Source organism: Otolemur garnettii, unplaced genomic scaffold (assembly GCF_000181295.1).
Source record: "Otolemur garnettii isolate 467f Iridium unplaced genomic scaffold, OtoGar3 scaffold00072, whole genome shotgun sequence".
Taxonomy (NCBI): domain Eukaryota; kingdom Metazoa; phylum Chordata; class Mammalia; order Primates; family Galagidae; genus Otolemur; species Otolemur garnettii.
In genome coordinates this window covers 6,019,990-6,032,618 of record NW_003852467.1, presented here as the reverse complement: position 1 = coordinate 6,032,618, position 12,629 = coordinate 6,019,990, and the positions used below count along the sequence as shown (strand labels likewise).

Below are 12,629 nucleotides of genomic sequence, written 5' to 3'. Positions count from 1 at the left end.
GGCTTTTAAATTGGTTGCTGAAGATAGAACTTTCTAGTGGAATCTGGAAGGGGTAGAACTCGAACCTAAAGAATTAACAAAATGGATTAGAAGGCAACTGCAAATTGATGGCGGGGCTGCTAACAATTCAATTCTTTGGTTGTGTGAGCAAAAGCTTAAAGTTCAGAAATCTTCAGTTGAGCTTCACCCTCTCTGGCCTGCAGGTGGAGTTCCAACCAAAACTCCCGAGCAACTATCACTTTGATAAATGGGCTATACCTGTGAGACCAATTACAATTAAAAAGATTATTCAAGCAGGGAACTTACAGGCTTTCCCTACTTCACCACAATTCTCTTTTTTGATGCCAGACCTAGCAGTACCCTGACTGGGGCTACAATTAGAATCTCAAAGGCAAATAATATTCCACAACAAAATACAATGGCTATAATCCTTAAGTATAAGGATCAGGGTGGTGCCTGTGGCTCAAAGGAGTAGGGCGCCTGCCCCATATGCCGGAGGTGGTGAGTTCAAACCCAGCCCCGGTCAGAAACTGTAAAAAAAAAAAAAAAAAAAAAGAATTCCACAAGGATCAATGGAATGGATTACTCCTTCCCTGTACCTTGTGTAATTGGGGCTGTCACAAATGTTTTTTGCCTATCAAAGGACAGCCCACCCTCTCGGTAGTGATTCAATCTGATCCCTTACCATTGGGAATTAACTAAAGGGGGAAGCCCTGGTAGCCCTGTCTTACCTTGCTACCAGATAAATACAGACTAGCCAGTGGCTGAACCCAAGGGACATACAGAGGATCCTCAACTTACCATGGTCCCAATAAACCTATACTAAGTTGAAACTCTCACAAGTCAACAAACAATACCTTTAATTACACCTAAGCTAGTGATTGTAACCTAGTCTAGCTACTCACATATGCTCAGAACACATACATTGGTCTACAATTGGGCAAAACCATCTGGCAACACAGTACACTCTAGATTATGGTTATTTACCTTCATGGTCTCATGGCTGACTGGGAGCTGTGGGTCACTGCTACTTCTAGCATCTCAAGAGAGTCTCATACTGCATATCACTAATCCAGGAAAAGGTCAAAATTCGAATGTAGAAGTATGGTTTCTATTGACTGAGTATCACTTTTGCACGGCTGTAGAGTCAAAAACTGCTAAATTGAACTTTCATAAATTGGGAACTATACTTTGTGCATGGGGGTTGTGGTTTGGATTAAGTGAATGATAAAGGAAAAAGGGTAAGACTGTTGCTGAGAGGAAACAAGCCCCCAACTAGATTTTTTTTAAAAGCAAAATCTAACATATGTTGGTGTTTAGGGAAAAGCTTAAAATAAGAGAATAATATGCTCTCTTAGCTTAGACTCAGATGCCCCTCGGGGTGAAAGACTCTATTAAAACCCCCTTGAAAGAGACAAGAATTGAGTGCAATAGTAGGCCAAGCTATTGACCACACTGGAAGAAGAGATGCGCCTTCTAACCAGGACTCCATCCAACAATGTTAATGTGGGCTGCACTCCACATTAGCTCAGTGGGTGAGGCGCCGGCCACATACACCGAGGCTGGGGGGGGTTGAACCTGCTAAAACAATGACATGGTTAGCAAACATATGATAAATGCTCATCATCCCTAATTATTAGAGAAATGCAAATCAAAACCATTCTGACAGCTTGATGCCTGTAGCTCAGTGGCTAGGGTGCCAGCCATACACCGGAGCGGGAGGGTTCGAATCCAGCCTGGCCTTGCCAAACAGCAATGACAACTACAACCAAAAAATAGCTGGGTGTTGTGGTGGGTGTCAGTAGTCTCAGCTAAATGGGAGGCTGAGGCAAGAGAATTGCTTAAGGCCAAGAGTTTGAGGTTGCTATCAATACAGCTTTAACAATAGCTGTGCAATTTTTTTGAGTACATAATCATTTACTACTTGTCTGTTACAGAATACACAAGCCAAAATACAAATAGTAAACAAATTTTTTTTCCTTATTATGTTTTTACCAAAGTCTCAAAAAAAAAAAAAAGAGTTTGAGGTTGCTGGAGCTGTGATGCTCTCTACTTAGGGGAGAGAGCACACTTAGTGTGTGGCACTCTACTTAGGGGTACAGCTTGAGACTCTGTCCCCCCCCCCAAAAAAAGAATGGAGGAGCATGAACCGTATGGACATAATTCTCATATGAAGACAACTGATGACCTAGTACACAGTAGGGGAAGGGGAGGGCAGAGAGAGAGAAGGAGGGAGGGCAGTGGGAGGTCTTGGTGTATGACACATATTTTGTGGGCAAGACACAATTATAAGAGGGACTTTACCTAATAAATGCAATCAGTGTAACCTGGTTTCTTGTACCCTTAATGAATCCCCAATAATAAAATAAACAAACAAAAAACCAACAATGACAACTGCAACCAAAAAAAAAAAAAAAGGCCAGGCATTGTGGCGGGTGCCTGTGGTCCCAACGTGGGAGGCTGAGGCAAAAGAATCACTTGAGCCCAGGAGTTTGAGGTTGCTGTAAGCTGTGGCACCATGGCACTCTACCCAAGGGGACAGATTGAGACTCTGTCTCAAAAAACAAAACAAAACAAAACAAAACAAACTTAATGTGGCTTTGGTTAATATTAACTAATATGTCTTTGGGTCCTTATTTCACAGGATATATCTGTTATTAAGCACCTGTGTTGGAAAGTACCCTGTGGGAGTATTAACCCAGTCAAATCTGGAGAATGATCCATAACAACGTGAATGAACACTGCGTGGCCATTAATCGCAATGATTTAGGTTTTAAAAAGGTACTGGGTATGTGGTATAAGGTTCATGTGCTACATGCCTCATCTGTCAAAATATTCTGTACAAAAAATAGCCACCTACCCCATTACTTCATGTGAAAAGCCTAAGTGGGCAGAGGGACAACTGAGACACGTGGATGACTAAGAAATAATTAGGTTTAATTTGGTGGGGGCTACTTTCCTGAGATTAAAACGCCAGAAATTTGGTGTGATGTGGATGGTTATAGAAATTTCTGCATCATACTCAAACCAAAGTCTATTAAGGAGTAATTACTATTCCTGTGATTTTAGCTTGGAAGGTAACATTTTTGTGTTTCAAATTTATTTCCTAGTTGTATTAAAGATGTTAATTCCCAATGGCAACAACATGTCTGGTGAAGAAGCAAAGAGCATTGGACCATTTGAAATAAAAGAACTTGGAAGAATTAGGAGCTGGGCTAAGAGTACCTGGCCAGGTAGAATTTGCCTTGAATGAGAAAAGATAAACTGATGAAAAAGGCCTCTTAGTGCTAAGAAGGGCATTTCAAGGGCATCCAATTCCAGGAGAAAGGGTAAGGACGGTAAGCTGCCTAGACTGAGGGCCAACCATTCTTCCTCTACTGTGCAACTCACGGGCAGTCACACATTTCAAATAGGACTATGGTATTTTTATTTATCCCCTAGGAGATGGACAAATCTTGTTACAGGACTTCTCTCTTTGGGGCACCAAAATTTGTCAAACTGTATGAACTGAGAAAATTAGTTGGGGTAAGTCCTCAAGATGTTTTTAACTTAGAAGTAACAGTCATGGCCTCTAACCCGTGTGAAAAATAATACAGGGTATATGGAAAAAGTCAATTTTTGTAGGGGAGGGGCAAAATAATTATACAGGTCTCTGGAGACCCCTTGCTGTGGAGACAGCCTGTGGAGGTAGACCCATATCCTGACTTTAATTCTCTTGTCCTAAGGTAGCCTTTTCTGACAGTAGACTGTAGATTTGTAAGCCATGTTACTGTGGCTCCTATGAGTCTTCCTTAGCAACCGAACCCTGTCTACTGCCACCCTTAGTGCACTATCAAAAGGTGAGGTGCATTTATGGAGTAGGGAGCTCATTTTTCACCTGGTTTGTCATGGTGAGGGCGAGTCTAGAAGCTGTGACTATTCAGACAACTCCGGGCCATCCCAGCAAATCTCTATAATGTGTGCTTTAGTTACTGAACAGAGGCAAACGGTTCTCTAGTTCTTGTTTGCAGAGTATTTATCACACATATCAACTACTGTAGTACATTTAGCCCTATGGTTTGGGCTCTCTCCAACCCACCACACACAAACTAAATAAAAATAAACTTGCTTTGTTATGTGCATTTTTATTTCTGCTCTGTTTTTTTTAATTTTAGAAGCTACACACCTATGGAATGTCATCAGAACTACAGAGTGAGGAAGAAAATGCTCCGGTTACCTTCCTTATAGCTTTCAATGGAGTGTCGGCCATACTAACCAGCTTATAAATCTTTCTTACCAAGATATTCTCTTTGCTTCTGCTTTTCTATCAAGTTTAGTTTTCATTCACAATGAGTTGAAAGGCAGTAGAAAATCATGTAGTATTTAACTGACTGCAAACTGGGGACATTATAGGCCAATGGTGATGCTCCCCACTTAAATAGTGAGTTCTCTGTAGTGGCTAAAACTGTTACATGGTTTTCTGCAATACTGAAACTTTGATAGGGAAGTGAAAAAAAAAGATCAAGTGCTTAATAGAGGTGGCATAGCATGTTTTCTAAAGTATCTGTAATTCAACTCTTCCCTGGCATCAGGAAATCACTGAGATAACATCATTAATTTTCATTAAAATAAGAGTTAGTAGAAGTGGCCTTTGGTAGGAAAGGCTAGTCAGGGCAAGTTTTATTTGCCTGTGCCACAAACAATAGTTCTTTATCATGGCTCTGCAGGCATACAAATGACAAAGGGGCTGGAAGATAAACCTCAGCAAATATAAAATTAAGAGGAAAATTTTAAATCATCTACTGAAGTTAGGAAGTAATGTGACCACATGTTTTCAATAATGAAGGCCTGGCAAACGCTTCATTCTATATTCTTACTATGCCTGAGAGCTTCCTTGTGTTCTTGAGAATCCAGTATTTAATTTAGATAAATACACCTTGATTTTGCTATATGTGAATGTTTTTTCAAATATGAAAAACATCACACTCAAGAAATGCTGAGAATCTCGAATCTATTTAAAAGCAAAGATTTAAAGAAATCATTCTACGTTCAGAGCTTAACTTTATTACAAAGTTATCACCTCAAATGTCTGAAAGTTTTTATAATATCAAATTCTCGATTTTCCCAATTCCACATTTCTCAGATAATATCCCCATCTTTAAACAATGCATAACTGTGCATTTATCCCCGTTAACTCCCCAGCTCCTTCCAGCTAGCCATCACCCTACTTCTCTCCCCCTCACAATTATATTTCTCCAAATGGCATGGATGGTCCATACCAACCATCTCTACCTACATCCCCATTCTTGATTCACTTTTCAGCTTACTACACCACCTCTACTGTGCCTCTAAAATCTCACCAAAGGCACTTAACACCTCCTTGTTGTGAAATCCAATGGGCACTCCCCAACGTCATCCTGACAGCCCAGTAACATCTGACCTCCGGTAAAAGGTTCATTCTTCTTTTTTACCCATGTAGTGTGTGGCACTATAACCTCTTGGGATTTTCCTCCTCCTGTGCTGGCCACTCCTCTATAGTCCCCTTTATAGGGTGCTCAACTTCTGTCCTGAAGAACTCTTCCCTTCTCACTCTACACTCCCTTGTCAAACTCCCCATGATTCCCAGCAGCATGCACATGCTGATAATGCCTAAGTATTGTCTGTATATTTCTCCCGAGCACCACAGCTTCGTGTCCGATCTACCAGGCAAGCCTACCATTCACCTGATATCCTGAGCCAAGCTCCTAATGTCTTCCTTGACTTTTCTTCATCTACATCAAATAGATCACTGACACCTGTCAAATCCACCTCTTGAATATTTCTAAATCTCTCCACTTCTCTCCATTCCTATTTTGCCAATTCAGGCCACCATGTTGCTAGTTTAGATTACTGCAATAGCTCTCTCCTATCAGTCCTATAACCCCCCCCCCCCGAATCAAAGGTCTGCTCCACAGTCAGAATGATCTTTTAAAATGAAAATCCCGACTGGCTCCCCACTGACCTCTAAACCTTTTAACTTGGGTTTGAAAACCTTTTCACAATCTGCCTCCTGCTTCCTCTCTCCAGGCTAATTTTACACCAGTAGCCTTTCCCTGGAATTGTGTACGTTAGCTATACTGAAGTATGTTCAGTTTCCAAGAGAATCATGCTTTCTCTGGGTTCCTCCTCTCATTCTCTTCCTTTGACTAGAACACTCTTCCTACAGTGAGCTCTGCTTACCTTTCTGGATTCACCTAACCTAAGACATCTCCTCTTCAAACAAACCTTCTCTGACCCTCACCCCACACAGCTAGCTGCTCACACACTACCCCATTCTGCCATTGTTATATACAACTAAATACATGACATTGAAACTATCTCTTCATTTTTCCTCAGGAAGCCCATAAAACCTAAAAATATTGATAATATCAATTTTTTAATTGATTATAGACATTCTTGATGACCTAACATGTACATTTGCCTATGTCTCCAGATAGGGATACCCCTCATTAGATTGCAAGTTCCATCAGGATAGAAACTGTGCCTGTCCATTTCACGGGCATATCACCAAGGCACACAAACAATATTATATCATAACTCATTTTGTTGATAACAGAGTTATAAGTGAACTCTCTGATGAAATGATAGAGCTATCTAACACTTCAGGATTTTCCCACAGATGTATGACAAAAAAGCAGAGAAACAATCTTGTCATCTTTCCTCTATCAGAGCATTCATCTGAAAGTCAGTATTCAAGCTAATAAACCACAGACATCTGTGAATGTTGTTTTGGAGAAGATAGTCACAGTCTTCTGAAGGCTCCCGTGTCACAAAGAAAAACATAAAAACAGTCATAGTCATCTAATAGCCAAATACATTTTATAAAAAGAAAAAGACAAAAGTCGAATGGGGGGAGATGATGCAAGTTTCATAAGGGTAGTCATGGATGCCAATATCACTAGTTGAAAGATCAAAAATTATCAGTATCTTATTAATTCAAATTAGTAGCTGAGGAATGGCAACAGACATGACTGATTCTAAACAATAAAATAGTTTCACAGCCTTTGGCAAACAGTAGGCCAAAGATATTTTAAAGAACGAATTCTATGTTGCAACAGGACTTGTGACAGCTATTTCTCCTCTCTCCAAGTGAAAATTTCCCCAATGCACTTTTTCTTTTAAGCAAAGAAAAAAATTATCAAGATCTTTAAGTCCCAGTGAATACTTACAGCAAAGGGCCTTCTGCAGTCTTCGGAGTTTCATGGCAGTCCGATAAGCTGAGAACCTGACATTATTCAGGTCAGCTGGAAAAAAAAAGGAAACAAAGATCATTTGTTATTTTATAAGAAAGCACAGACAAAAGCCCCCAGTGATTTGCCAGCAACTACAACTGCCACAAAAATAGCCTAAAAAAATTGTGTCGATGCCCCAAACTCTGGGAGGTAAAATTCTGTCAATGGGACCTTTTGCCCTTTGACAATTAGGAAAGCTAAATTCTGTAAAGGACTATAGTGGCACTGCCTGCAGGGTAGGCATGTAGCCCTTGTTCCCCAAAGGGAAAAGGATAGGCATTTTTCCTTAAATAGACTGTACTCTGGATCTACTATAGTGAATCTCTGCTATGCAAGATTAAAGAAAACAATGAAGAGATTATTGAAATAACTAATAAGAACAATCAAGTGACAATATAGCATCTTTTCTGATTAGAAACAATATACATGGCTTGGCTCCTGTGGCTCAAGCAGGCGCCAGCCACATACACCTAAGGTGGCAGGTTCGAATCCCCAGCCCGGGCCCGCCAAACAACAATGATGGCTGCAACCAAAAAATGGCCAGGCATTGTGGTGGGCGCCTGTAGTCCCAGCTACTTGGGAGGCTCAGGCAGGAGACTCGCTTGAGCCCAGGAGTTGGAGGTTGCTGTGAGCGTGATGCCATGGCACTCTGCCCAGGGGGATAGCTTGAGGCTCTATCTCAAAAAAAAAAAAAAAAAAAGAAACAATATACATGCTCACGGTAGAAAACTTAGACATTAATGAAAAATATAGAAATCAAACAAATCATCTATAATCCCATAACCCCAAGACAGACACTGTTAACATTTTGAGTATTTTTTGGGGCGGTGCCTGTGGCTCAGTGGGTAGGGTGCCGGCCCCATATACCGAGAGTGTTGAGTTTGAACCTGGTCCTGGCCAAACTGCAACAAAAAATAGTCGGGCATTGTGGAGGGTGCCTATAGTCCCAGCTGTTTGGGAAGCTGAGGCAAGAGAATCGCCTAAGCCCAAGAGCTGGAGGTTGCTGTGAGCTGTGACACCACAGCACTCTATCAAGGGCAACAAAGTGAGACCCTGTCTCAAAAAAAAAATTTTTTTTTTGAGTATTTTTTACTTAACGTATATGTGTGTCTATGTATATGAGATGTATTTTAAAATATAATTGGAATTAAAACAAACCTTTGGCTTTATATTGCAAAGTAAAATCATTATAACACTCAGTGTACAATAAGAACTCTGCAATTTATGCTACTGTGGTTTCTACAGTCACCTGCCTATCAAGCCCTGACTCATGCCACCTAGCACAAAGCTGTATTTAGATGATGTCCTTACTTAGGAGGTCCATACACGCCTCGATAGACACTGGACTACCTTTCTTTTCTGGCACTCCAGTGCATGTATGTTTTAAGAATCCAGCTCCAAAAAGCTCCTTCTTGTCTTCAAGGAGCTTTTTGGAACTGTCACCTACTTCCATAATATTTCCCAGAAACTTAATATACAACAGATACCTGAAATGGCAATTCTAATACGGCTAGAGCACTGTTTGACTGATTGAATGAATCAATGAACAAAAAGATAAAAGAAAGAAAAAACATACTGGCAAACAAGACTGCCATAATTAAATGGCACCCACAAAACCAATTCTAATGGGGTATGAGCAAAAGGTGATAATTTAATCCATATCCAAGTCAACTGGATCAGCATTTTTAGCTTTATGGTTTTTGCAAAGACCAAAAATAAAAGCCTGAATTTAAATTAGGAAAAAGAAAACAATGCCTGCAATTTACTTTAAACTATTCAGCATTAAAAAAAAAAAAAAGACTGGCAATACCAAATATCGGTGAGGATATGGAGCAACTAGAATGCTCATACACTGCTTACGTGAATGCAAAACAATACGATGACTTTGGAAAACCAGTTTAACAGTTTCTTATGAAATTAAACATGTGACTATTTTATGACCCAAATATTCTATTCCTAGATATTTATCCAAAAGAAATAAAAACATACACTTTTGTGTCCACAAAAAGATAGGGACATGAATGTCCATAGCAGCCTTATTCATAGTAGCCACAAACTGGGAATAAATGAACAGAGTAACAGAGAAATAAACAGTGGTATGGTCATTCAATGGAATACTACACTGCAATAAAAAGGAACTACTGATAACGCAACAATGTGAACTGAGCTGAAAAAACATTAAGCTGAGTAAAAGAGGCCAGACGCAAAACTGTACATACTGTTTGATTCCAGTTGTATGAAATTCTAGAATAGGTAACACTCAGCTACGGTGACAGATGGTACCATGGAGTGGGGTGGGAGTGGGTAACTGACTGCAAAGGACCACAAGGGTATTTTCCAGGTGATTGAAATGTTATATATTTTAATTGGCGTGGTGATCACAAGAGTGTATACATTTGTCAATACTCAAACTATGCACTTAAAATGGAATAATTTTATAGTGTTTAAATTATGCCTTAATAAAGTAAATTTTAAGAACTCTCGCATAAACAGTACAATATGATGTATGTGTGTGTTAGCTTAAGCTACACTGGAGAGGCGGTCAGTTGTCTTAATCAGGAATGTATACTCCAGGGGTGGTTGGCTAGCAATTAATCAAAAAGCCTCACTCCAGAGGCGCTGCTGTAAGTGATTCAGCTATATTTAGCTCCTGTTACACCAGGGGTTTCATTAATTATCCTAATTAACGTTAGACAGGCTTGTGTTGGTGATATTAGTGCTTTGTGAAATATGAGGATTGTTGAAAAAGGTTTAGAAACATTCCCTGCCTTTACATTAACAGGGTTTAAGAGGAATCTAGTATCTCCGCCATCTGAAGAAATGGCGCTCAAGCTGGATCCCAAAATATCCAGCTGTAGTTCATCAGATTTTTTGGTCATCTGAATTCAATTCACTCTTGCCACTAAAACAACTGTTCTCAAATGTGAATGGACATAAGAATCATCTGGAGGGCTAGTTTAAAAATATAGACTTCCCAGGCCCCACCCTCAGATTCTTTAATAGGTCTGGAGAGGGCCCAACAATCTGAATTTCTGACAAATTTCCAGGTAATGCTAATGCTGCTAGTCTGGGGACCACACTTTGAGAACCACTATGATAGAGGACTATCCTCTGTATGAAAAACACCTCACACCAAGCACTCAGAAAGGCAGAGGTGTGACTTCACTGTGCCTCTGGCACAGGCTGTAAGATTGCTTTCTATCTACTGGCTAATAAATGTTCATATAAGACAGAACTTGTTCTGAGACTTGCTTTCATTACAACCTGGCAGCCAAGATGTGGATAAGGAGGAAGCTTCCATCTTACCATGAGTGGCCCCCAATAACTACCAAAGAAAACAAACCTACATCCTTTGTTAGCCAAAGTGTGGTTCAGGGACTAACAGCATCAGCATCTGCTTGGAGCTTATTAGAAATGCAGAATCACAGGCCTCACCCAGATCTGCGATTCAGAATTAACATTTAAGATCTCTAGGTAATTCCTATCGACGTTTAAGTACAATTGAATCTTTAGTTGTACATTTTCATAGAGTTCCTTGTTCCATGTTCTTAAACTTCTAGTATAAATTTCTGCATTAAAAAAGAAAAAAACATGTTGTCTTTTGTTTTTCTACCAAGCTACATTCCATTTTGTGGGCTTTTAGAATATTTAATAACTACTGCAATTAGACCAAAAACTCAGCTGTGGGATATATTTGTGGGCCTTTTATTACTTATGATGAACACCAGCAAAAGGTATTCTATAATATAAATTAAAAGCACCTAAGAGTGTCTTGAAAGGTTATATGTACAGTTTCCTTCTCAAAGTAAATTAACTTTTCCCTAGACCTTCTTGTCTGGTGCTCTGAAAGGCCTACTCAACTTTCAGAACTTCATTTATCTGGGTCCCTCTGGTCGCTCTGGTCACCCCCCTAAAAGTAGTGGTTCTTCCTTTGTCTCTTCTCCCTAGTCATCATTGCTCACCACCCCCACCCCCTTTTTTTGAGACACAGTCTCATTCTGGTGCCCTAGATAGAGTGCCATGGTGTCCTAGCTCCCAGCAACCTCAAAGTCCTGGGCTCAAGAGATCCTCTTGCTTCAGCCTCCCCATTAGCTGGCACTACAGGTGCCCATCACAATGCCTGGACAGTATTTCTATTGTTTTAGAGCCAGGGTCTCACTCTTGCTCAGGCTGGTCTCGAACTCCTGAGCTTAGGCAATCCACCCACCCGCCTTCACCTTCCAGAGTGCTAGGATTACAGGTGTGAGCCATCGTGCCTGGCCCTGCTTACCTTTTTTAGTAGGTTCTTATGCATGATTGAGAGTTGTCTTGTGATATTAATACATGAGAAACCAATTCCTGTCCTCTCCTCCAGATTGGTGTAACACCCTTCATCATCGATACAATCATATTTTTCCTATACTTGTTAGTGTGGGTTTCCTTCACACACATTCATAATGGAGTGCCTCTGGCTCTTTATAATATAAGCAATGTAGAGACTCAGAAATGCACGTTTGGTCAAACATATATCCCTTTTCCCTTAACACTAGCCAGTAGCAGTTTCCAAATGCTAAGCCTCCAATTCCAAATTGTCCTTCATTCATTTACTTATACTGAAGTACTGAGTGCAAGCTATGTGCTAACCAAACTTCTTGGTTCAAAGTACTGGCACAAGCTTTCTCTTCTTTTTCACCTTTTCTTCTAATCCTCTTTTTCAGCTGCATATTAACTCATTGGCCTAGTTTCCTGCCATCTTCCTTCCTTCTTTCATAAAGAATTGTCCTCTCTTCTGACCCTGATTCTACTCCCCTTTCCAATTTTTCTGGTTCTATTCAGAATTCAGAACAAATGGTCTAAATGAGGTCAGAAACGCCATCCAAATCTCACAGCTCATATCAAGAATTGGCAAATTCCAGGAGCTAGAGATCCAAGTGGGAGAAGCAAGGATGATCTGCTTCTTTCTGGGTATGAATCACTGTGGAATAGAATCAGAGACAAGCATCTGGAAGGTTCCCGCTCTAACAGTGCTCTCAGCTTCCCTAAAGCAGTTTGAACTTTCCTTCCTTCCAAATCCTTCGAAGTATGACACATTCTGCCTCTAGTTAATCCTTCCTGACACCCTTTCACCTCCCCCCAACCCACTGCAGAGTACAAGCCTTCTGCCACCAGTTTTCTAGGCACCAAAGTCTAACCTGTTCTCAAACAGTGATTCAGGAATACCAGAAAAATGTAGCAAGAAAAATGTTTGGTTTCCATCCCAATGCTACAGAAGCCATTCAGATTTATATCACCATCAGTGAACTGCAACGGAGTTCTGGTTCTCTGAGAGTCCTACTTAAGAGAGTTAACTGCCTGAGTTGTTTGAGACTACATGTGTTGCTAGGGATCTGCAACACCCAC

The 12,629-nt window shown here is 40.4% G+C and overlaps 1 protein-coding gene across 3 annotated transcripts in view; it reads right to left on the bottom strand.

The window, feature by feature from the left end:
• DMD (dystrophin) overlaps positions 1-12,629 on the bottom strand; it is a 2,307,273-nt gene that overhangs the window by 114,240 nt on the left and 2,180,404 nt on the right. For all 3 annotated transcript variants that reach the window (XM_023515448.1, XM_023515449.1, XM_012807596.2), the window contains one exon: positions 7,188-7,262. In XM_023515448.1, coding sequence (XP_023371216.1) covers positions 7,188-7,262 — 75 coding nt within the window. The remainder of the gene's footprint in view (positions 1-7,187; positions 7,263-12,629) is intronic.